We start from the raw sequence: 26,421 nt of genomic DNA, 5'->3' as shown, positions 1-26,421 counted from the left end.
AATTAAACAAAGTCATAATATTTTTGATGAAGTGCTAATATTGTCTCCGAAAGGCTTAATATTTATTGTGTATGGTGATAACTAAACAAAGTCATAATATTTTTGATGAAGTGCTAATATTGTCTCCGAAAGGCTTAATATTTATTGTGTATGGTGATAACTAAACAAAGTCATAATATTTTTGATGAAGTGCTAATATTGTCTCCGAAAGGCTTAATATTTACTGTGTATGGTGATAATTAAACAAAGGCATAATATTTTTGAGGAAGTGTTAATATTGTCTCCGAAAGACTTAATATTTATTGAGAAAGGCTTGATTATTTATTCCAAAATAGATGATACTGATTGAGAAAGTCTCTATACTGATTAGGAAAGTCTTCATATTAAATCAAAAGGAATTTTAAATCGGAAGGCTATTAAATATGTCTCTTTTATTTGTTCCCTCTTTGGTGTATGTTGTTGTTCAATTGGAATCCAAAAAGGTGAACTTTGCATATTCTATGATGTCCAACGTATTGAATCAAAATAGCAAGTGTTGATGAATAAACTTGATTTACCATTAAATTTGTGACTGCACAGTGGGCAGATTTTTAGGCTGATTAAGAAGCTAATTTGAATGGGCAATTCTAAATCATTCTGGACAAATGAAGAGTCTATTTGATGCGTCTCGGAGTCTAGTTTCTAGTGGTTCAAGTTTCAAGTTGTTTGGAGTTTCCTATAAAAAGTTATTGCAGTTTTAGTAACCAAGGGTCAGAATTTAGGGCTGCTGTCTATAATTCCCTTTTTCATTTATTTTGTGTTCTTGTTTACTCTTTCTCCAATAGCGCTCTCTATTTTTAACACCAAGAAGGTGGATACAAAGTTATATGGATTATGTTAAGGAAAGTATATAGAAAATAATATCACTCAAGTAAGCATATCAATCGTCGAACAAATATTGAATTAAGTATATATGTTAATATAGGTGTAGGCTTGGTTGAGCAAGATTTTGCGGAATCTTTCGAGACGTTCGAACCCTAAGTGCGAGATACGCTCTTCATAATCAGGTGCGGGGGTTCACGGGATCTGTTTTGGATTCTATTACTTAGAATTAAATAACGGTACATGTATATATATATATATATATATATATATGTGCTTATATATATATACCGATTGAATTATTAATTGACTTATTGTGCATGACCTCATGTTGGATCTCTATTGTTAGCATTATTTGCAGCATTGCATGAAAATAAGTAATGATATAATTGAATTGATATGATATTGTTGATCTAGCATGTTGGTATTGTTATTCGATTGATTGTTCTATCGTTTTGATAATTGAATGGAACCACAGTACTGAAATGTGAAGAGGGCAGAGGATAAGTTAATTGTGAATGAAATGAGTGAATTGTAGGGACAATGTCTAGCTAGCTACTAGACTTTGTCTCAGGGCCCATATGCGCATACGGTGAATAACCCTAATTGTGGAGGGTATCGGTAACCAAGGAGAAAGGCAGAGCTAGGTTAACTGATACCAAAAAGGTAGAGTATAGCAGGAGGATTGAAACTGTGGATAATTGATTGTTATTGGTCTCTCTTTGGAAGAGTGACAACCCGTTGTATGATCGGGAGATATGCAATCCTAAATTGGAAATTGACGAATTGATATGGATGTTTGACTATAAACCAGACCAGAGAAATGTTAAGCCAAATGAGATGGATAGTCGATATCTATCAATTGTAACCGGACTTAGCAATTGTATCTGTTATACCAAACCATTCTATGAATTCTTCGATTTCATTTGATTGTGATATGAGTTGGATTTGAATTGCTTCTATATATGTTGCATATGCATTTCTTTTATCGAATTGTTGAATTGAAACTCGTTGCGGGTTTATTTAGTTCCGGTAATGGATTTCTTACAAATCCAGTAGCCCTGACTAAATTCCGCACTGAGAAAACGGTTGACAAGTTTTCTCACCCCCTATCCCCTCGGGGAACTTTATTCTTTTGTATGTGTTTGCAGGTAAACGCGAATAGAAGGGATTCGAGTGCTCGACCAGTGAAGTTTAAGCGGCATAGCGATAGGGTATGCCTCACATTGAGTCCATTTTGATGTCGATAGGGTTTTGGTATGGTATTTGTGTATAACCATGTTATTGGACCGTGTCGAGTGGTTTTGTAAACCTAATTGTATATTAAACGTTTACTGTGATTTAATATGAATTTTTTTTTTGTTTTAAACTGTGTATAAAATGTTAATGGGAATGGTTTATATTGATTTGGAAATATGGGGATCGATCGAGTTGAAATCGGGAAAAAGAAATGGTATAAAATGGGAATTGATTTGGGATTGTTTAATCTTTCAATTATATAGTTATTGCACTAATTTATATATACTATTGAGTATATTATCATAATCTATAAATGTATTTGTATAAACATGATTTTAAATCGAGTTAAATGAGAAGTGGTGATGTTGTAAACCGATATTATGTTAGGTTTACACCGTAATTGCCTTGTGAATGTATAGTCATCTATATATTCACGGCGTAACTGCACGACCCCTAGTTCCGGGGTGTGACAATAACTCTAAAACATATAAAATATCTCCAAAAATAATTAAATAATATTTGTTTTAACTTTAAAATTTATTTTACAATATTAATTAATAATACGTTGACCATTATACCCGTCGGTTTCTTCAGTCCGTCTGAGATCTCTTATCTATAAGGCGTCAAACCTCTCCCGCCTCTCTCTACAAATACGCCAAATCATAAATTTCTCTCTGCCTTCCCTAATGTAACACTATGAAAAATGTAAATTTAAATTTATAATTAAAAGTAATATACAAAATGTCGAGATATGTTTTTAAGTGAAATAGGTAATATTTTAAAAGTAATTTTTTATTTTATTTAACAAATCGATAAGATAGTTAAGCTATTTAAAAGTGAATCACTATGAGATTCTCTAGATATCAAACTGATTATATAAAGTGAATGTTACTTATCGAAAAGTTCTGAAAAATATAAAGAGACAAATATTTGAAAGTTAGAAGTGGTATGAGATAGATACATGTAAAGAATTAACATTGCTAATGTACAATCTTTTTTCTGAAGTAATTTTGGACCAATTTATAAAATTTAGAAGTTTATAGGATAAATGTATAAGATGAATTTTTAATGGTATGTGGGACCGACGTTTTTGTTTCCATCTTTATCTCTTTCTTTTCTCTTCTAATTCCACCGTGTACCTCTCTCTCTCTCTGGAAGGCTCATTTTATTTTATTCATTTCAATCCTCTTTTGTAACTCTCTCTTTTGCTCTTCTTACCATGCGCAAGAGAAAAGGCAACGGAGAGATTTTCTCTCCCTGTAGTGAGCTACTCTCTTCTTATTCAAATTGATGATCATGATACTCTCTCTCATAGAGTTGTGTGGTATTGGTAATCTCTTCTTTTTCTATTGGTTGTGATTTTCTTTTTCACCTTATATGGGTTTGTATGTTGTGAAAAAAGTAGTAAGCAAACTTTATCATTGTTGTGAATTGACATGGAAATGAAACTTGTCTAAGTGTATAAATGAATTAAATTTGCTTGAGGCCTCTCTTCAACCTTTTAATCTTATAATCCGGTCTGGACCAAATAACTTATTTTATTATGTTATCTTGTTTTCTTGTTTGTGCTGGCTGAACTGAAATTTATTGGATGTAGGGGGTTTGTGAGATTGATTGAATTTTTGAGCTTGAATTTTGAGATTAAACTTTAGCCATACCTTTCGGTATCAAGCTCAAATGGTTTACCAAGGGTACTTATAACATTTTCTTTGTTATTTGAGATTATTCAGGGGTTGACATGTGTTTTAGGGTTGTAGATGAAATCTAAACATTGGTACCTATTGGTACCAGTTTATTTATGGTTATTGGTACACCTAATTAAACTTCTAGTAATTTGCTTATAAAGAAAAGGTAAGGTTGAAGGTGTTACATGAAAATGTCCATGATTTGGTAAATTGAAACTGTCAGAGGGGCCTTGATGCAAAATTTCATATATAAATTTTTGATGGAAATTAAAGAATGAAATATGATTTAGAATGTGAGCCTTCGGGCTTTGATTAATAAATAAAAAAAAGAGTTGAGTTAAACTTTGGACTTAGCTGACACTTAATAACAAGAGGAATGAGCCTTATATATGTTAGGCTTTAGAATTTTATAGATTAATAAGAAAAAAAAAAGTTGATTTGGATTCTTGGACTTGAACATACTAGAACATCTAAACAAAATAACTCAAGTTTCAAATAAAATGTAATTAATAGAACCCTGATGAATGTTTATTGGTAATACTAAACAAGATTTATTAAATATAGACATATTTAGAAGTTAAATATTGAAACACATTATGATATGTTATATTAAATTGTTTCAATTATTGATCAGTATATATATGTATTGTTTTAAACATAGGCGTAATTACAAAAGGTACAGATGAGACTGAATGTTCAGGAGGAAAAGACTATTGGTGACCTCACCTATTGCCCTACGATATTAGGTGTGAGATTATTGGATTAGTCTGAGATTCATGACTAGGAATTAAATCGTAACTCGTTGTGCATTTTGAATATTTGATTGATTGCATTGATTGAACTGTTGCATCATATGCATAGCCTAATACAATTGAAACTGAATTACAGGTAAGTCTGTTGACTGTCATGTTGATATGGTTTATCGATTGATTGATTCTTATTGAAAATGATTGATTGAGACCACAGTGACTGAATTAATTGAATATGAAATACTGTAATCCTTGAACCTCCATATAGTGGAGAAAAATGATTAATATATCGTAAAGTCTAGCTAGCTACTAGACTTTACTCCAGGACCCTTATGCGCATATGGTGAATGGCCCCAATTGAATTCAGTACCGGTTGGATAGGGGATATTGAACAAATGTAAATTGTGACTGTGAGACTAATGAACTGTGATAACTGTCTTATCATTGATTTTCTTTCCGATAATGGCAGTCTGTAATATTGATTTCGTATTATTTCCGTTAAACCAATTGTAAGGATAGTTATAACAGTATAAGCCTGACACGACAGATACATGTTATGGTATCTTTCAGTGTTACCAAACTAGAAATTGTAGAGTTAAGAAACCAAATATTACTAGACTTAGTGTTTGTAAAGATTAGGTTTCAAACGTTACAAGACTTTATGATTTAAAAGACTTTGACCCAAACCATCTATTCTGATAAGATTCTTAGAGTTTTGATTTATTTATCTAATTTTTGTTGTTCAATTGGATACTGTTATTGAGCATTTGCATTCGTTATTATATAATGAACTGTTTGTTTCTTGTGCGGTGATTTCATTCTGAATATGGATTTCCTTCGAATCCAATAATCTGAGTGGCAAACAACACTGAGAAATAATTTATTATTTATCACTCGTTTTCCCTTGTGGGTTACAGGTTCATTATGCGAAATCAGAGAAATGCTTCTGGATTATAATTGACAGTAGGGCCACCTAAAGGTATGGGATTTTGGTTTATTGTATCTGACAGGGTGCAGAGAATATATTTCTAGCATCATCCACTATAAAATGTCAGATAATTATTGTAAATAAATTGGGATGTGACAAAAATAATGGATGTTATTGGCAATGCGTAAAAAGATCCATGCCTTATGTTAAATTAATTGAATGATAAATAGACGCGGCTGTATCGTCGCACCTCCGGATCGGGGGTGTGACACCTAGTTGGTCGCCTCCCCCCTCACAGATTTCTATCGCCCCTCGCTATTTTAATTTTTCATTTTCGTTTGGAGAGAGAGACGAGAGGTTTGACGCCTTAGAGAAAAGAGAACTTAGATGGACTAAAAGACAAAAACGAAGAGAATAATAGTCAACATATTATTAATTAATACTATAAAATATTTTATTTAAGTTTAAAAAATATTATTTAATTATTTTTGACGATATTTAATATGTTATAGAGTTAGATTGGACAAATATGTGAGTTTGTATAATTTTCAAGGATAAATATGTAATTAGTGATTTTAGAGGGATAAATATGTAATATTGAAATTTTTAAGAGATATACATGAAATTGCCCCTAAAATATAACAGTTACAGTTGATAAAAATAATGAAAATATTTTCCTAATTACTATATAAAAATAATTCTTGCTTGGTATGCAAGAAACGTAGGATGAGTGCATCATCTCTTTTAATCTTTGGTCTCAAAATTTTATATTGTCTTTCCATTTTCCATTAAAATAAAAATATATATTTTGTATAAAATTAATAAAATTATGCCAAAAATATGAACAGCATAAATTCAGAAGTTCTTGATGAACATGTGTTCAAATTGTGAATCTCAAGAAGCACAAAGATCTAACTCCCTGCTGTTTGTATTTAAAACTTTGGAGGATACATTTAGATAACATTTAATTAATCAAGCATTCAATTTTGTTGTAAATTTAGAAATGGACTACTTGTGAATTTTCCTAATTGACGGGACCGACAATAAGGTTATAAACATCAATTAAATGAGGAGAGCTCAAATGCCATAGTATTTCATGCTTCAGTCGTATTCCAATATTTTTATCTTTAATTTTAAAGTTCAAACAGATAATTCAAAGTGTTTAATATGATTGGAGATCAAATTTTATATTTTTTGAATTTTTTTTAATATTTTAAAATAGACACAAAATCATTGTTTTTAGATGATCATAGTTTCTGAAATAAGCTTCAATTTAAGAGGAGAAGTCCGTAGCTTATCATTGTTTTTTTTATAAGTTGGAATATTTCAGTGTAGTCAGTTGTGATGTTGTTACTATATTAGAAAAAGAAAAACTTGAGATTTGAAAAGTTTTTTCAGCTCCAAACTATTTCCTCAATCTATCTCTGTATCGTAATTCCAGGGAACTATTTTTTCCTCTCTTATTTTAATGTTTTTTTTTATAAATGAAAAATTATTCCTTTCCTCTCTTTTATTTTATAATGAGATTGAACTAATTAGTTCAATCCCATTGATTTTTCATTGTATGGTCATTGGTACAGTACTTGTGGAAATCAATGAGACTATATAGATCCATAATTTGGTTCCAATAGTATGCCTTCTTTGGATTGAAATGTTAGTCTGATCCCATTTATTCTTCGAAGAAAAAAACAATCGTTTTTTAATAATAAAGATAGAGTTCTAGTCTATTAGTCTATCAACTCACATTTAATATCTGTAAAAAAAAACTCCACTCTAAATTTTAAATCCACATGTCTCGCTCAATTAAATTTTAAATATCATCGTTCTTGTTTTGAATATAAAAATGCAGTAAGTTTGGGTCCAACTTACGCCCCTATCTTTACGAATGCGTATCCTCCGCATTAACTCCAAAAAGAATATTTTGAATTAATGAATCTCAACCGTTTGATTTTAAATGGAGTAAATCCAGTCTCTGCTTATGATATAGAGGACTTTTTAATATTAGTGCAGATCTATTCTGCACGAATTTTAAAAAAGATCGGATGGTTAGGATTCATTAACTCAAAAGATTTCCTTTTGAGTTAACGTAGAGGGTACGCATTCTAGCTTTACCCCATCAGGCACAGACCGTTACTATGTATATTATAGAGAGAGAGACTAATGTGCATTCGAATGTATATGGACCGAAATACATGCGGTCCAAATTTAACTTTTTAAAATCCAAACAATCAATCCGAACCGTTCATCTTGTTCTCCATATTAATATGTGCCTGGAGACTAAATTTTACATTTTTCTGAATTTTTTTACTATTTATCAAGTATTTTACAAAATTGTTGATCCAACGGTGGCTGCTGATTTTACTGTTTTGTTAAGCCACCGTTGGACCAACAATTTTATAAAATACTTCATAAATAGTAAAAAATTTCAGAAAAATGTAAAATTTGGTCTCCAAGCACATATTAATATGGAGAACAAGATGAACAGTTCGGATCGACTGTTTGAATTTTGAAAAGTCAAATTTGAACCGTGTGTATTTCGGCCCATATACATTCGAATGCACATTAGTCAATCTCTATATGTATATATATTTTATTTGATATAAAGTTACTAGCTCTGTGATTCTAATATCATGATTCAGTTATTTAACAAATTTAAAAAGACAAGGATGCAGATCGTACTTGCTCTTAAATCGGGTAATTATGATTACCTTTGACCGGAGAGCGTTTCCGTACAGAATCGACTCGCTATGCTATCTATTGTAATTTGTAAGTTTGTAACGGAGTAGCTATCACTGTGACTAAGAGCCTTCACTAAAACAAAAAAAAAAAGAAAAAATAGCTATCACTAATTATGATATCTGTTGTGTCATAAATGACGTTATGACCATTCCAGAATTATTATCATCACGCAAGCAACATCTGACAAGTACTTGCTCCGGAGCTTTTCCATCAGTCCCCGTCTGCTGCAATTAATGAATAATGACACTGTCAATCAAACGATCGATACCTTTTTTTTATTTGTCATTTTCGTGCAATAGATGTTGAGTTATTTTTGTGACAATTTTTTGTCTTTCTCTGGTATATTGGAAAAACGAATAGCATTTTCATTTACGATTGAATAATTAAATTATGCCGAGAGTGAAAATCTGATTTCTTATATACACAGATGACAGATGAAATTGGTATTTTAGATGCAGAGGGTTCAATTTTCAATTTTCTTTGAGGTATAACATTGAGTGTATTCAATTTAGTCAAAATTTAGTCAAATGGTTTTCAATTTTGTAAAATCTTGGATAACGGAAATAAGTAACCTTTTTATCATTCACTAAAGAGTGTAAGAAGCTTTTGATCCCAACAAAATGGTATAAATCGAAATAAAAATTTGATTAAAAAATAAATAGTAAAATCTTACGTAGTTTTTAACATATATATAAAAATTATCATTTTCTCCTGAGCAATAAAAAAATAATCTCATTTTATCAGATACAATATCCAACAAATTATATATCTATAAGAATTTTCTTCCTCGGCTTTAAAATTTGCAACTTTACATGCGAAAGATATTATATTTGCTACAAGAATATAAACTAATTCTGAGATATAATAAAATTATTACGGTAACGCGTAGGGCCATTTATTTTTATACCTAGAAACTTGGACGAGCATAATTTTTAAGCTAAATACCAAATTATTAACATTGATTCTTTTAATTAATAAAAACGTGATTAAGGACTTTGCCTTCAATCCATTATCCATCTAACACTTTGTCTTCAGTTGACCTAAACACGAAAACACTTTCAAAAGAAAAGTGCACGAGTAGTTCGGTCTAAACTTCCGACAGGTCCAACTCACCCGATCTTTGTTATTTTTGTGAGAATATACCAGTTAAAATATCTAATATTTTGTGAGCTTATTCTTTTTCAAAGTTGCGTGTATGTTTCATCAAACCTCGTTTAGTCCAATTATTTAGTTTTATATTAAAACAGAGATTCCGACTGATCATTTATAAATGACATACGTATGGTATGGCACCTAACTTTATTACACATTTACACCGACCTCATATGGTCTCTCTGACTGTTTGTCATGTAATTAATATCATGTGATGGCCCTCAATTAAATTTTAATTGACATAGTGCAACGCAACCGTGCCTCTACTCCACCTTGTTGTTTTTCGGATTCTCTCACGGATACGGAATATGTGGTTGGACATTAAATTTTATATTTTTATGAATTTTTTATGATAAGTATTTTATAAAACTGTTATTTTTTAGTAATTCAAAATTGTCTAAAAATAACCATTTTGTAAAATACTTAATAAATAGTAAAAAATAAAAAAATGTAAAATTTGATCTTCAAATACATTTTAATATAGAGATCATGTTGAACGGTTTGAATCAACTATTTGAACTTCGAAAATTACTAAACTAAAAATAAATATAAATTTCTTAAATTATGATTGTTTATATTAATTATAAGCCGGATATTGAAAAGAAAGAAGTCAAAATATTATTTTTTTTATCAAATACCCAATTAGTTAATGAGTTTAAATTCGATAAGCTATTTAAATCCGATTCGATATTTTTTTGTCCCTGACGAAAATCCTGAGCCCGCCCCCTGCATGTCAGTCTTTTAATAATTATTCTTGGCCTTCCTCGGAACGAATTTGTATCCTCTGGAACATACATTAACAGATCTTATCCGTCCGATTGAGACCCACACAAATATTAAAGAACTCCGTCCGTCGTAGCCATAGGCCAGACTGGCTCCAATCCTGATCAGATAGCCGAACTCAAAAAATTTTCTTTTGAGTTACTGCAGAAGATGGCGGACTCCCTCGAAACAGCAAAGAAAATATTGGTTCGGATTTTGTCCGTGCCATATGTCTTGCCGACTCTAACGCACAGGTAGTACAATTTGTCCACATGTCGCGTGCTCAGTGCGGAGAAGATATCAGATTATCTGATAAACTGACCAATAAAATACAATAAATTAATGGTTTGGTTCACGGTTACTCTAGATATAGCGGGGTTTCTTTCATGTATAGGAGTAGTTCATGCAGGAAATATTACAAAATACAAATTAAATATATTTGTTCTATTTTCATATATCACGCAACGGAGAAAATTTTGAGCCGAAGTACAAGTCATTTTGTTAAAGAGGAGGGTTCAAATGCACCCAAATTTTTGTGCACTCAAATGCACTCTATCATTTTTTTTCCCGTTTTTAAAGTCCGAATAGTCAATCCGAACCGTTAGATGCGATCTACATATTAAGATGTGCTTGGAGACCGAATTTTACATTTTTTTAATTTTTTTTACTATTTATTAAGCCACTTTGAAAATCGCTGATCCAATGGTCCAGAAAATGTAAAATCAGCGATTTTCAAAGTGGCTTAATAAATAGTAAAAAAATTCCAAAAAATTTAAAATTTGGTCTCCAAGCACATCTTAATATATAGATCGCATCTAACGGTTCGGATTGACTATTCGGATTTTGAAAACAAAAAAAAAGAATTTGAAAGATATGGTGCATTTGAACCCTCCTCTTTGTTAAATGAAGTCTCCAAGACTCCAACAGGAAAGTTACCGAATTGGAGAATTTATCGCTGATTTTTTGCTTAATTGAGAAAACATTATTCAATAGACAAAGATAAATAGAATTGAGTGAGGTTATGTTACTTTGCAATTTGCGGATCGTTTCATGCATTGAATTTATATTTTCATTTTTAATGTCAAAATAGCCGATCTGAACTGTTCAATATTATTATTATATGAAAATATATCTAAAAATCAAATTTTATATTTTTTAGAATTTTTTTACTATTTTTTTTGTAGGTAGAAAATTACTATTTTCGGATGGTTTAGAATTTTCAGATCAAGTGATTTTCTAATTGTCTCAAAAAATAGTAAAAATATTTAAAAAATATATAAAATTTGGTTTTCATGTATATTTTCATATGATAATAATGTTGAGCGGTTCTGATCGACTATTTTAACTTTAAAATTGAAAATATGAATTCAATGCATGAAACGATCCGCACATTCAAAAGTTTATTTTTTACTATTTAACAAGATATGTGGGTGCGATTATTATTATTTAACAATCATATGAGTTCAAATTTATAGAATTGAACTTTACAAAATACTAATATTTTGTAAGGTTTTAGAGTACTATGCATTTCAACGTTGGAAGCATAATAGAATTTAGAGAAATAACTATGCATTTCAATACTAAAAACATAATAGGTTGATCTTATAGTAGTTCGTTTATGAAATAAAACTAAGAGATGAGAAACAATATTATGCTTCATGAAAAAAAAAACGAGATATGACCTATTTTTAATATTTCTATGATATTTGTTCTTGGTTTCATCAACCATAATACTATTCAAATATAAAATTGAACTAACGAACAAGACATAAAAATAAATAAATAAACAGTTGAACAATTATTGTAAAATCTGATAATCTGTCAACATCCAAACAAACAATTTGTAAAGAACATATATATTTTTTTTCGCCAACCCTCCGACGACTATTATATTTTGTGTTTTAATCGTAGACCCATTCCACGTGTTTAACTATTCTTGATTAAATTCAAAACAAATAATATTGCGTATTTGCTCCTGAACACGAGTTCAAATCTTGTTAAAGCCTCTTTCTTCTCCGTCACTTTTGCACAAGTCCCTTTAGCCTTTCGCACCTCTCTCGCTCTCTCTCGTCTCGATCCTTGCTTCTATTGCGAGGAAGGAAGCCTTTCAACTTCAACACATCCCACCAAACCCCAAATTAAAAACCATCGCTTTCCAATTTATTCCTCTCCTCTCTTTACCCACGTTTTCATACCTTTTGATTTGGTTAATAAAAAGATGAGACGATCATACACCAAACCATCACCTTTGGATAAAGCAAACAGAGGAGGGGTTGATTGGGAGCTCCGTCCAGGAGGAATGCTGGTCCAGAAGAGGTCCGGTCACTGTGGGGTGGGACCCGCTGCGCAGACCATCAAGGTTTTAGTCTCTCAGGGTTCGTACCTGCACGAGGTCACTGTACCACCTCAAGCTACCTTTGGTATTGTTTTTTTTTTTTTTTTCCGTTCATTTTTGCACTTTCCATTGGAAAAGGTTAGAAAAAGTTTCTAGCTTTTATTTCATTTGGGTTATATGTTTGATTTTGTTAATTTCTTTGGTGAAGGTGAGTTGAAGAGGATTGTTGCTAAACCCTCGGGATTAGGGATGTGTGAACAGAGGATTCTGTTCCAAGGGAAGGAGAGGCAAAATAATGAATTTTTGCACATTGTGGGGGTGAAGGATGCATCAAAGGTGGTTCTAATGGAGGACCCCGCGAGCAGAGAGAGAAAGATGGAAAACATTAGAAGAGACCATGGCAGGACTAAGGCAAGTGAGGCTGTCGCGCGGGTCCGTGCTGAGGTGGACAAGCTTTCTGAGAAGGTAATAATTAATAAAGCGATTAATATTACTATTGACCAATTATTTGTTTAAATTTTTGAGTACTTAAGCTGATGTGGATGTGGTTTCTTTATTTGTTAGTGATAATTCTAGAGAGAGTCAAGAGAAAATGAATCTTATATAATTGTGTACGATTTGATTATCATTATATAGATCTATTTGTAGGCTTGAAATTTTTTTAAACATCTCCAACTAATTATCTTTCACAATATACAGTTATACACCTAATATCTCCTATTTATTATCTCTTTAGTCATATAATATTATTTTTTGGCTTTTAGTTGATGTAAGCATTGACCAAAGTCATGGGTAGAAATAAATATTGGGAATAAATTAATTGATGAATTTGGTTGTGCTTGGATTTGAGATCAGGAACTCTTACAGTATATCCTGTTAATCAACAGTAGATGTTAAATAGAAAAGATATGTGATGAATAATGTGATTTTACAACTGCAAACTTGTAGATATCATTCAGCTACAGAACACCACATTTACGCAATTGACCAAAAAAGAAAAACCTAAAGAAAAGTCATAAAACGATAATTAAAAGAAACATATATGTGTATTGTGGCCATAATTGAGACTTGATTTTGTACAATACCACCTATTTCTCCAAAAGAAATATTTTGAGGGCATGATATCATGTTGTAGGTTTCTATTTTGGAATCCAGCATGCGTGGTGACAAAAGAATTCCTGAGAAGGAAATTACAGTTCTGTCAGAGTTACTGATGGTGCAGCTGTTAAAGCTGGATAGTATAGAGGCAGATGGTGAGGCCAAAGCTCAGAGGAGGATTGAGGTATATCTCAGCAACACTTCCCATCTAATTACTACTATGCATTTCTTACTTTTCCCATTTGATATCTGAATTCAATTTCCAAGAATAACAATTTCATTGTACCAGTCTGTTCCAAATGCTGTGATACCAAAAACTGTCCAAAATAGAAGAACAAACGAAAAAGTTCTCTATTGCTATTAATTGTTAATTGGTGTACGTTCATTTATAAATTATAATTCTCCGTGGTTACTGTTTAAACAAGTTCCAGATCAATCAACTTATGTCTGAAAATTCTAGGTGAGGCGGGTACAGAGTCATGTGGAGAGACTAGACATGTTGAAGGCAATAAATGCAAACCCTTTCAACAAAACTGACAGGAGCATGAACCGGTTTGATCTTGCAACCAAATGGGACACATTTGGGTCTTGACTGATCGAGCAAAATTGTGCCACTTATAAAGTGAATGAAAACTCCCAAATGTATGTCGTATAGCTGTTTCATACACTGTTATATAATAATCTTTCGCTGTGATTACAATGTGTCAATGAAGGCTCAAATATCTCACCAGCTCATGTCATGCCTTTGCTATTAGAGTCTGCATCCTCTGCATTAACGCACCATTTTAGTTTATGTTTGGACAGTCCGATCAGAATTCGGGTCAATCCGGCTCATGCACGTAATACACGGTAATATTTGTGCGTGCGGATTTAAATCGAAGAGTCCAGATTTAAACTCAAAATTCGAGTTAAAATCACAGGATACGAATTCTTTGCTATCCTTTTTTTTTTTTTTTTCATTTTTTGTGATTCGTTTCTTTTTTCCTTGATCACAGCTGAGATGGGAGTGATTGCAGAATGACTGTATCATGAAATAAACATTTGATCTCATGATCTTTTTCTTTTTCTGATCTATGATTTCCAATAGTAAAACTAACAATTTCAATTAAATTTTTTATGTATATATTTCAAAGTAATTACCATAATGATGTATTATTTATTAATATAATCTATTCACTATGCCTTGCTCATTCTTTCGACCTACTTTAAGCATAACTTTTTAATTAGATAGTAATATTATGATAATCATGCCCTCTCCTGGATTTCGAGTTTTAGTGATGATTTATTAGTACCGATCGACTTTGCACCTCCCTAGAAATTTTTTTCCCTCCTCTGGATGTTTGATTTGTAATTCGGGTTAAATTTAGTATTAAAATCAAAATAAATTACTTGAATTATGATTAGTAATATTAATTATAAGTTATAGGATCATAAATTATAAGTCAGGGTATTGAAAAATATAAGTCAAAATATTTTTTTTTTATCGAGTACCCAATTAGTTAATGAGTTTAAATCCGATAAGCTATTTAAACCCGATTTAATATTTTTTTGCTCCCCTGACGAAAATCCTGGGTCCGCCCCTGAATGCATTATAGTCTATACAAATCATCATTGTTTTCTCATTTAGGCAATATAAAAGTATGAAGAAACTAAATCAACACGAAAACCTCTTTCTCCTCTTATTTCTTCTCACAAACAAACTAATAAATCCTTCATCAACTATTTTTATGGACGTGTCCCTATAAAGAAACACAACCCGCTGAATGCACATCTGGACAAAGTTCGCTCACTCGAATAATTAAACACGTTTTAGCACAAGTATTTCATTTAATTTATTTTTATTCTTAGTCATAATACGGTATTTTTAGCCAGTGTTCTAGAACAAGTCTTCAATAATTTGTTATCACTGTGGGCATGTGACATAAGTGTTGCTAATTGATGACTATCATCGTGAATTAGTTGTTGGTTGTCATCATCTTGATTCTCTCACCAATGGTCTAGTTAAGTTGAGGATATATCATCGCACGCCTGGCACTCTGTGTGCTTGTTCTATCGGTTTGGTCCAGACCGAACCGGAACTAGCCAAGATGAATTTACTTAAAGATATAAATTAAACTAAATGAGTATATTGACCTTTAATTTGTATATTATGATGTGGAAAATTGTGCACTAGCATTGTGATTTTGTCAGCTTCTTGTTTTTTGTTTTGTTTTACTTTTAGTAATTAAGAGGAGCCACAAAAATGTAAACTGCGCTACTATAATTATTTATCGGACGTAACAAAATATTTAAACCAAAATAAAATTGGCTTTCCAAAAGCAAAATCACTGAACTAAATGAAAAATGGCTGCAGTATGGAGTTCAGCTATTTTCATTATTATGAATGGAAAGAAGAACTATTAGCAAATAAGCCTCATATTTGTAGGTTTAATTTCAAAAATTAATAAAAATCGGCCTATTAGCTCAGCTGGTTAGAGCGTCGTGCTAATAACGCGAAGGTCACAGGTTCGAGACCTGTATGGGCCACGTTTTTTTATTGTCTTGAACAGTTTTGTCATTTTAACCTTTCTTTTTTCATAAGCTTTGTAGTTCTAAAATCTTAAATAGAAAAAAACAAATCGGCCTATTAGCTCAGTTGGTTAGAGCGTCGTGCTAATAACGCGAAGGTCACAGGTTCGAGACCTGTATAGGCCAATTAAGTTTTTATTTTTCAGTCAGCAGAACAAACAACCAATTAAACTTTTATTTTTCAGCAAAACAAACAAAAAATATTGGAAAGTTATTGAAGGGCGTAGACGTGATAGCAAACCAAACATGATACGATGAATAAATATTCTGATCGGACGGTCAGGATCTAAACAGAAATATGAAATTCAGGTATTGTAATTAGCAGTGAAAATGTTACAAACGCAATATTCTATTATTCAAATAGTAAAATAACAAGAAAATGTTACAAAATAATGTTTAAAAAATTGGTCACGTGACGTGATGTAACATGATTAAAACGATGAATGACAGTCACGTCACGCGACACGCGAGTTATATCATGCGATTGACACACGTGATGTGACTGATAACGGCGTGACTAAATTCTTTCTCTAGGAGCATGATTATTTTATTTTATTTTTAATTTTGAAGATCTTTTTTTTGTGCTAAGACATAAATAATGAACCGATTTTTTTTTTTTTTTTGCATCGATACCTTTTTGCAATGAAGTATTGGTGGTTGGTGCACTTGTGCTGAAATTAACCAATGTATAAAACATCAACACGTTATCAATATTTTTTGCATTAAAACATCAATACATTATTCAAATTTTAAACAATCATAACTTTTTAGCATAAAACTCTTATTTAAGCGTTTGAACACAATTCATAGATTGCAAATGGAGTCTACCCGACACACAGAAGCCAACACAATCAAGAATAAAAAAAAAATCATTTTAAGACCTTAATACTTTAGTTGAAGTGTTTGATTCTACGATTTGTTAATTATTTATCAAAAAAAAAAATTTACAATAATTAACATTCTAATTGAGTATCAATACAAAAAAAATTAACCGTACATGCTCCAACTCAATTTTTAGTTTTGTTTGAGTAGTTTTTTTTTTATAAACTATCTAATCCAGTGTTTCCGTTTTATTCTGTTATTTATTCACATAACAAAACTGGTAATCTATACGCTATTTGTTTTGAGAAGTTCCTTTTTTTTAGACCCCATATTCTACCGCAATGCCAGCTGTAGTTGACAGAGTCAACTGTGGTAGGAATATTTTTTGAAATATTAAAAAAATGAGGGCAGGTTTGGAATAACTTTGTTTTTTTGGAGGATATGATAAAGAAGTTCGGTAACAACTGACAAGAGACATGAACTAGTCAATAGTCAATTATGTTAAATCACTTGTTAACAACAACTGTGCAAAATAAAATAAGCAGTTCACACAAAACAAGATATCAACATGACAACATTAATACATTCTGATAAATAATTTAGTCTAGGTTCACGACAAAAAAAAAAAAAGGAAATTCCTAATTAGTTATGCCCACAGTTTTTAAATCAGTCTTTGTTATTTGACAAAACATGATACCAGACTTTCAACAGCTCTACTTGCAAATTAGATGGGTGGTTCTTCAAGACATATTTCTCACTTTGGTCCCAGAAGTTTATGTCATCTCATCTTGGTCCATAAGCTTAGCATGTAATTAGAAGGATTTAATGAAGATAGGCATTTTAAAACATTGTCCAATAAAACAAATCAGGAGTGCGGAAAAACCTTTTTCAAAGTAATACATCACATATTCAGTTCATTTTTAACTCCAAAGGTTCTTAGGGGAGCTAAAGATCACCCAAAGGAAAGTGTTTAAACTTCAGGTACCAAAATGGTAATCATTTTTATAGTAATCGGGCACAAGTGTAACTCATTGCTTACTTCAGGTATCAGCATCATTCATATCAGCACAATCACCTATAATCCTACCGTGCAACCTAGCTGTACATTTTTTTTTTATCTAAGTCAACACTACTTTCAACGACAATTTGATCACTACTCTCATTTAATCCATTGGTTATATCGACATCCTGATGCAATTTTGGACCATTGGACACAACCTTTTCTGGAATGTCTACTGCCATCGGCTCAGAGGGGCGGATTTCTAAAATCTCATCTTCTATGATGTCATCCTTTTTATCATTCGATTTATCAACAGTCTTATCTGCACTATTGACAGCTCTGGCATCAGAATAATAATCGGTTTTTTCAGTATTGGATTGTGGGTCAATATCCATCATAGACGTCTCCCCTTCAAGATTCAAGTAACCATCACCAGTCTTTTCCATACCATCGTTTTTCTCTGATCTTTTCTCAGATGCCTCCAATTCATCATCTCTAGAAAAACTTGTCTCATTTTCTCTCTTTTCAGGGGACAGTTGAAATTCTTTTACCCGAGTCTCTTTATCCTTCTTTCTCTTTGTAGAAAGCAAAAAGGCCAACTCTTCTCTAACACGCACTGTCAGCCCAACTGCATGGTCCCGCACCAAACAATCAGTAGGCACACAATCTAGCACGCTCATTAAAGCACGGTTGTAACAAATCATACTTATTGATGGACCTGCAAGGCCCCTTTCACGGTAAACCCTAGTTGAGCTGACAACATGCTTGCATATGTAACCAGCCTTTGAACAGGTACAGTCGCACAAGGCAAACTCAGAGCCCGGGTTGAGTACCACATGCACCACCTCTCTGTTGTCCTGAGAAACCACTTTAGCACAGTTTTGTTCAATTTTTATGTCTGCGGCTGGAATTTGTGACCCCTCCTTCCATGCACCGAGTCCTCTTTTCCATTCATGTTTCCAGTACCTTGAGAAGATTTCTTTTTCAGAGTACTCGTCTAGCCAGTAGTAGGAGTGCACCTTTGTGCTGAGTTTCTGTACCAGCCAATCTGCGCGCTGGTACACATTCTGGTCTTCTTCATTAAGGAGTCTAATTTTCAAGAGGCGGTGGTAGCTCTCTATGGCGGAAGCAACCTCTGACGTAGCAGTTGGAAGGGATCTTAGGGCCTTGATCCACACCCCTGAGAAAAAAGTGGCATACAAGGTGAATTTTTGTTCAGCGTTGGTTATATTATTATTTCTACCATTTAGGATGCACTATGTTGTTTCAGGAAATTATTTCAACTTTATAGTATCAATGATGCACAGGTATCTTATATAAATGTTTTCATAAAAGAGCTCATATTACAAACCTAGTCGAGGAAACCATGTAGCCTTAAAATAATCTGAAAATTCAGCACAACCCACAATATTATCTAGAAAAGCCTCAAAGAGGCCCATGTCTCCTGTACCATCACATATGCTGTGCACTGCTTCTCCAAGTTGTTTTGAAATCATAGCACATATCTCTAAATTAGAGCATTTTGCTAATAGATTTTTGTACCATGCATGGCGCAACCGCCAAAAGCTGATCAAGACTGAGCAATGCAACAATTCCCTGTCTTACAATTTACAAGATCAGACAAATATTAAGAATTTAATTGGCAGAGATAGAGGGATTAAAATATTACTTGATGGAAAACACATCAGCTAGTGGATCATCAATGATAAAACCACCCAACTGCCATGTGGGGTCTTTGGTGCGAACCCGGTGGTAAAGTGCTCCCAACCATCTGTGTATATCACCATTTGAATAATTCGGCGTTATGATCCATGCCACCGGAATAGGATTCTTGTCAGAGTCGAATACAAGTACACTGTAAACAGGATACTAAACAAAAAAAATTATATACCTGATATCAACAAAAGTAATATACTTCTAACCAAGCACATCAAACCACAAAATATATGCTTACCTTAAGTTTGTTGGAACCAAACTTGGAGGTTGAGGCAAGGAGGCTCCGGTTGCCAAAGCGGATCATCTGTTGCAGTTGCCAATCGGTTTGGATACCAATAACAAAACTGTCTGACTTTGAGTAATCCTCAAAGAAAAAAACTTGGTCTTGGTTATTTTCTACCCACATACTAACACTCAGTGCATCATCCAAGTCTAGTTCATATGTAGTCCGTCTTATTTTCCTCTCCATCCTCCTTACACACCTAATTCAACCAATCAACAATAAAAAAAGGAAATTACAACAGTATCCATTAGAGAGATTTAAAACGGATAAAAACAAAGCATCCTAACTACTTAAATTTACATAAATAAACCCCTTATTTATCTCTCTTTGTTAATAGTACTTTTCTTCTTTATTAATAAATATTTAATAAATTTTTAATACATACACCACTTTCAATGAATTCTGTCTTTTTTGGATCCTCATGAGGACTACTAAGAAAAACTAGACCAGGATCTGATGTTACCTGTGAGTGAGAAGATCATCTCTATTGGAGGGCCCACCTTGCCTCTCCACCGCCTCAGTATGCCTTTGCATTATCGTTTCAACTGGGACACCCACATGTAGCAATGACATGACCTGAAGCTTAAACTCGTCAGAAATGTAGGGAGCGAACATGGCTCGTGTGCCAGCTGCCTTCTGATCCATAGGGCCATGACATGGCAACCCATTTTTGTCTATATGCTTATCTTTGTTGTATATTATAAGGGCAACAGAGGGCTCTGCAATTAGCCGTTTTACGATGAAGTGGCATGTGCAACCTCTTTTTGTATTGGGCCTACCAGCTGGAGTTTTTCTACGTACAGCATAAGCCCGACTTGGACGCACCGCACCACCTTTTCTGTGGTCGTCAGGTCCGAATGAGCACCAGTATCTGATTTTATGAACTTGTCAGATTGTCTAGTTACTGTTGCACATATGTTTGTCATGCAAATTAAACGCAACATCATACTGGCTCTACAAAAGTACTGAGCAATTGCTTGGACTTTTTCAAATAAGCTGATTAAATCACTCCATAACCAGTTCGTACCAAATAAAAAACCAACATCTGAACTCACATGCTCAATTTAATGTTGATACTGCAAAAAATATGTTGCACACCGGCTAACTAGAGAGGTGGAAAACTCCCATTATTTACAGAATGCCAAATTTACACCGTAATAGTCATTAATTTGGAGCAATCAACATATTTGAAATAAGGTTGCTACGAGAAACAAATATAATAAAAACTTGGATGTTGTTTGCAAATGCCAATAAAAAATACTAGGGATAACTTGAAACCATACAAAAGCTAGAAAAAAGACCAACAATACAAGATAAAGATAAAAGATAGAAATGGTACTGACAGAATATATTCAAGGATGCCATCGACTTTAGGTTTACAACTTGACTCAGTGGAGCGCTTCCTCCTCGCCTCAACGTGAAAACGGGTTGGGCACTCTTTGTTGTTGGATTCGCCTCTCACAAAATCATTAATCCGTGAATAAGGTATTAGTGCAAGCCGATCCATGGTCTCTTTCCAACCCTCCACTTTAGACCATGTGATGTCAGCTGCAGAGAGCTCGGGAGTTGGTGGGTTCTGTACAGGTAAGGATAGAATTTCATCCCATCTTGCCATCTGTATAATTGGAATGTAGAAGTGGTGTGTGCCGTGCGGGTAGGCCTGCTAATGAGTGTCGGCCCGGCTCAATTTATGAACTCTGTAAAGCCCGTTCGAACTCGGCCTGACCAATTCATGTTCAATACTGAGCCCGGTTTGGACTCAGCCTGTTTCACCTTAAGATTAGTTCAGAGAAGCCAGTCCAAATCACATGCAGTTCGGGAAAGCCCGTCCAATTCACAATTCATTAACATTCCTATACAATAGTGCTGTGAATGACACAAAATTGGGATACCTGTACAACAAAAAATTTATAAACAAATTTATCAGAATAAAGTAGCTATTCTAAAGAAGGGATACCAGTTAAACCTTAGTTGGTAATGAGATGCAACATGAAGTTAGCTATAGACAGCAAATGGTACGATCTCACTAATATATCCTTTTGTGATGAATTTTAAGAAACAAGTCCACTGAGCCACAACAATAACAGTACTGGTACACTTTCCCTGAATCTGGTGTGTTCATTGTACAGCCGTGGAAACACTTTCAAATTTCCTCCTTGTTTCCCCTTGAGACCAACACAAATTAGAAATTAGGTTCAAAATAAGTATATGCCAAATAGTTGTGTTTGTGGTAGCATATGACACTTTTATATGACCTGCATATATGCCACTTTTATATGACAGCATTAATAATTTGACCTTACACAAGTAAAAACATATATTTGACTATGTACCTGAACTGTCAATGGCAAGTGGAACATATATGCGACTGGTATCAAAATTACAAACTAACCGTTTACTTTTAATGAAGTTATATCTGTTCAATCCCACCATCATTTTTTCTAATTAACTCTTATATCCCCATAAGATTAATTAATATGAAAGTGATACAAAACTTGAGCACTCAAATACAAAGACCAACAAAATTCTGATAAAATTTAAAAAAATGTGTACTGTACAATTGAACAGATTGTCCCAAATCACAATATGTCAAGAATCCAATAATGGACCTCATTGAATTGATATTTATACATAGTAAATAAGTCCTTGATATTCAAAACATTATAAACTATCACCCGATATCAATAACAAACTAAATTGTAGACAACTAATGTTTTTTTATTGAGTCAATTACCATAAAATTCAACTGAAAAGGTAATATTATCAAATGCCTATAAAAGAAAAGTCAATTTATCAAATGATCTTCAGTGAATTTTTTTTAGTGCTTTTCACTGATTGACTTGATTCAATAAAGTTAAAATAATAGAAACTTTTACTGACCTTCAAAATGAGCAGTGTTGAATCTACAGGCAGAGGGATAGGTATGATCCGATCAAACTTTCCCTTACAATCCTTGCACGTGCGGAGCGGACGCTGTTTCAGGCAGAGGGATTGATGCAACGGTACAGTCTCAGGAAGGGTGGCGCGCCTCTAGGACGAGAGAGAGAGAGGCGAGTGGCGGACTGAGAGAGAGGTGGCGAAGAAGTGAAATATCGTTAATTGTTCAGACGGGCTATAGAGGCGCTCAAACGGGAGAGAGAGAGGCGTAACCTAGAGGCGCTCAAATGGCTGCTCGAAGCCCGTTCATTGGATTTGGGGTGTTCAACGGACTATTCAATAATTGTTTCAGACCAGTCCTGAACATGAACCCAATTTTGAGCCTTGTCTGTATCCCAACCTGTCCAACATTAATTTATCCACGGGCCATTTAGCAGGCGTGTGGGGGTGGAGAGGTAGAGGAGCGGTTTGGTGGGGCTCTGGCCCAGATGGTTTCAGCTTCAAATTCTTCAAATTCTATCAAATTTTTTGGGACCAACTAGCTTATAAAATGTAGTTTCAAGATAATATCTAAAATATTGACCTTTTGATTAAAATCTATTATGCATAGAATAATTGATAATAGCCAAGCCGCTTTTATTAAAGGACGATACATTTTAGATAATGTGGTACTAAGTCAAGAAATATTACACTCTTGTCAGAATAATAATGACGAAGGTGTAATTATCAAGGTAGATTTCGAAAAAGCATATGACAAGATTAATTGGCAATACATTTTAGATATACTTCATAGTAGAGGTTTTGGACCCAAATGGATAAAATGGATAACAGAATGATTAGTTAGCTCCTAATCTTGTATAAATATAAATGAGGAACTTACTAATTATTTCTTTTGTAAACGAGGGGTAAGGCAAGGTGATCCCTTGTCCCCATTCTTATATATCCTAGCAGCCAATACTCTTAGTAATTTTTTTTTAAGAAAGGCAGTGATACAAATACTTTAGTTGGACTAGGGCCACCAATTTTAGATACTCATGCTCATACAAACTGTCACTATGCCGACGATACAATCATTTTTCTTAAAGCTGATGAAGCTAACGTAGAAAATGCATGGTGGGCTCTTATAGCCTTTGAAGCATTATCAGGTATCAAGGTCAACTATACAAAAACTTACATGTATCCAATAAATATACCTGATGTCACCAAATACTCATATTTCAGATGTATTACTGCCTCCTTTCCAATACAATATTTAGGCTTGCCATTACATACACAGAAATTGACTACCTTGGAATGAACTTTTCTTACTGATAAAGTAGAAAAGAAACTACAAAACTGGAAGGGTAGTCTCTTGTCTATAGGTGGGCGATTAACGCTATTGAATACAGTCCTCTCGTCAGTTTCTTTATATTTCTTGTCTATCTACAAAATTCTTGATACTGTAATAAAAAAATTGACCAAATTCGTCGTCGATTTTTGTGGCAAGGGACTAACATAGGAACAAAAAAAATATCACTTGATAAGTTGGCAGAGAACTTGCTTTGCCAATGAATATGGATTTAAATTTACTTATGAAATGGTGGTGGAAATTTAAAGACCCCATTTATAGTAGTCCTTGGAAAGATATGATTATCTACATGTATAATATTTCCTCTTCACACAAATCTGAGTTTTGGTCTCAAATTTTAACATTACATTCTTTGGGGGCAATTAGTGTGACATATGAACCGGGCGCCAACACACAAGTCCTATTCTGGACTGACATATGGTATAAGAACTGTCATATGGCTTCTTGATTCTCCTTTCTTTTTAATATTAGTTCCAATCCAAACATCCCTTTGCAAGCTGTTATTAACTCCCAAGGAAGGGTCTTAAAATTTCGTAGGTCTGATGGTATTTTTGGTAGCTTAACAATTTAATCTCTAATTCTAATACAATTCGGTCACAAGGGCATGACCTTATCGCTTAGTAATTTGGGTATCGAACCACAGAGAGGTATTGTAAGTACTGGTTTTCCGGTTTTCAGTAATCTAGACAAGCAAATATTGAGTGGTTTTCTTTTAAACTAAATTATAAAAATGTTGGATAAATTAACTAAATGCAGAATGAATTATAAACTAATGCAGACTAAATTCCAGAACCTCAGCCTGAATTCCAGACAGAATGCAGATTGAATTATCAAAATGCAACTTGAATTAACAGAATGCAGAATAAATTCCAGAAACAGAAAATGATGAGAAATATCAGAGGGAATGAATATCTAGGGTTATGGTTTCACTATGATACTTTTAATTATGTATTTCTAATATTTGGGTTGCAATTATTGAGGGGGTGTTTTCCTAAGGTAGATGTTTATCCACTTTCGTGGCTTCGCACCGTATCTAGATTAAATAGGTCTCCTACGTTCGTGGCTTACCAGTTTTAATCTAAACCCATTAAGCTATTTGATAACCCATGTTTTTCCCCAAAAGCCTTTTGGACTACTTTCGTAGCTCCGAGTACTTAAGTTTATTTATGTTGTTCTAGTAATTCAATTTCTCCTTTCGGTCCATCACCAAATTTACCTAATATTGTTTGCATAACTATCGCTATTTTAAAAAGTACTTCTAATATAAATTTCTCCTTTCGGTCTCAATTTATTATTAGCAGATCCCTTAATAAAATGAGAAATAACTAAACAAACCATTCAAGCATTCATAAACAAATCAACATCACAACCACAAATAAAATTCAAACAACTAAATTAACATAACAAAAGTATCAAGTTACTCCCATATCCCTAGATAAAATGTTTAGCCAAGCATATTTTCAACACAAGCACAAGTCATATTTGATTTCATTAAAATCATAAAAATAAAAGAAAAGGAGAAGAATAAAAAGATTGCTAAAACCGAATTCGAAGAGTCGGGCTGCCGCTTTCTTCTTTTCCTTCGATTTTTCCTCTCACCGAGTCTCCCCTCTTTTTCTTTGTCTCTGGCCGAATTCCCTCAAAATTCAAGGTGCAAAGATTAAAAGCTAAAAAAACAGAGATGCCCTGGTTCCAAGCCAGAGCCAAATATATCAGCTAATCAAATCTCCCCTTTTTGGTAATAAATTCAAATGGGCTAAATAAGTCATCATGCACTTAAATCAAAATGCCGCTTCATTTGGTAACCAATCTGCGCCAGGTGAAACCAGCCAAATAATATGCCTTAATTGAATTTGATAAGAATTATTTCCTCCATTCGGCTTGGTATTCTTGATCTTCTGTGCAAATGCAAATTGCGCGGTTTCGTGCTCCAACTCTGCAATAATTAACAACTTGCGCAGTATCTTGTGTCTTGACTAACATTAATTAAAATTAAACAAAATAATAAATAAAATGCAATAAAACATGACAATTAGGACCAATTTTAGGCTTAATCGTATGTCAAATAATGCGTCAAGTTATGATTCATCAAACTCCCCCAAACTTAAACTTTGCTTGCCCTCAAGCAAAACAAATCCAAACTAGGGTACGCGGTTGATACCTAAGCTAATTTTATTACCATGAATTCCTTGAGAAAAATGTGTAAGTGAAAAACCTAGAAATCATGTTTGAGAATCAAATGTTTACCACTAAAGGTCA

General features: G+C 33.3%; 2 protein-coding genes and 2 non-coding genes across 4 annotated transcripts; 3 read left to right on the top strand and 1 right to left on the bottom strand.

Annotated features, from left to right (window-relative positions):
* The first annotated feature begins 12,155 nt into the window (after window positions 1–12,155).
* Window positions 12,156–14,168, top strand: LOC144550155 (BAG family molecular chaperone regulator 1-like). Its single transcript, XM_078298526.1, has 4 exons — window positions 12,156–12,535; window positions 12,659–12,915; window positions 13,586–13,732; window positions 14,009–14,168. The coding sequence occupies exons 1-4, from the start codon at window positions 12,334–12,336 to the stop codon at window positions 14,138–14,140; spliced, it is 738 nt and encodes a 245-aa protein (XP_078154652.1). The 5' UTR covers window positions 12,156–12,333; the 3' UTR covers window positions 14,141–14,168.
* Window positions 14,169–16,000: 1,832 nt separating this feature from the next.
* Window positions 16,001–16,074, top strand: TRNAI-AAU (transfer RNA isoleucine (anticodon AAU)). The gene has a single exon. It is a non-coding gene; the product is annotated as a tRNA-Ile (tRNA).
* Window positions 16,075–16,168: 94 nt separating this feature from the next.
* On the top strand, window positions 16,169–16,242 carry TRNAI-AAU (transfer RNA isoleucine (anticodon AAU)). Its single transcript has one exon. It is a non-coding gene; the product is annotated as a tRNA-Ile (tRNA).
* A 1,695-nt stretch (window positions 16,243–17,937) lies between these two features.
* Window positions 17,938–22,956, bottom strand: LOC144575309 (zinc ion binding protein). The gene is made up of 7 exons (XM_078325406.1): window positions 22,818–22,956; window positions 21,281–21,829; window positions 20,401–20,808; window positions 19,893–20,136; window positions 19,608–19,807; window positions 19,290–19,534; window positions 17,938–19,118 (listed from the first exon to the last, which is right to left on the bottom strand). Exons 2-7 carry the CDS (start codon window positions 21,550–21,552, stop codon window positions 18,034–18,036), a joined length of 2,454 nt encoding a protein of 817 aa, XP_078181532.1. The 5' UTR covers window positions 21,553–21,829; window positions 22,818–22,956; the 3' UTR covers window positions 17,938–18,033.
* Between the last annotated feature and the right edge of the window lie 3,465 nt (window positions 22,957–26,421).

This window comes from Carex rostrata, chromosome 2, assembly GCF_964058835.1.
Source record: "Carex rostrata chromosome 2, lpCarRost1.2, whole genome shotgun sequence".
NCBI lineage: Eukaryota > Viridiplantae > Streptophyta > Magnoliopsida > Poales > Cyperaceae > Carex > Carex rostrata.
This window is presented reverse-complemented; position numbering and strand designations above follow the sequence as displayed.

Bases quoted from the DNA above. Each gene is read 5' to 3' on its own strand.
- LOC144550155 (XM_078298526.1), top strand. From the start codon at position 12,334: ATGAGACGATCATACACCAAACCATCACCTTTGGATAAAGCAAACAGA. The intron at 12,536-12,658 runs GTATTGTTTTTT...TCTTTGGTGAAG, and splicing joins ACCACCTCAAGCTACCTTTG to GTGAGTTGAAGAGGATTGTT. The intron at 13,733-14,008 runs GTATATCTCAGC...TGAAAATTCTAG, and splicing joins AAGCTCAGAGGAGGATTGAG to GTGAGGCGGGTACAGAGTCA.
- LOC144575309 (XM_078325406.1), bottom strand. From the start codon at position 21,552: ATGGCAAGATGGGATGAAATTCTATCCTTACCTGTACAGAACCCACCA. The intron at 20,137-20,400 runs GTAACATCAGAT...TGGTTGAATTAG, and splicing joins GATGATCTTCTCACTCACAG to GTGTGTAAGGAGGATGGAGA. The intron at 19,808-19,892 runs GTAAGCATATAT...TTTTTTGTTTAG, and splicing joins TTGGTTCCAACAAACTTAAG to TATCCTGTTTACAGTGTACT.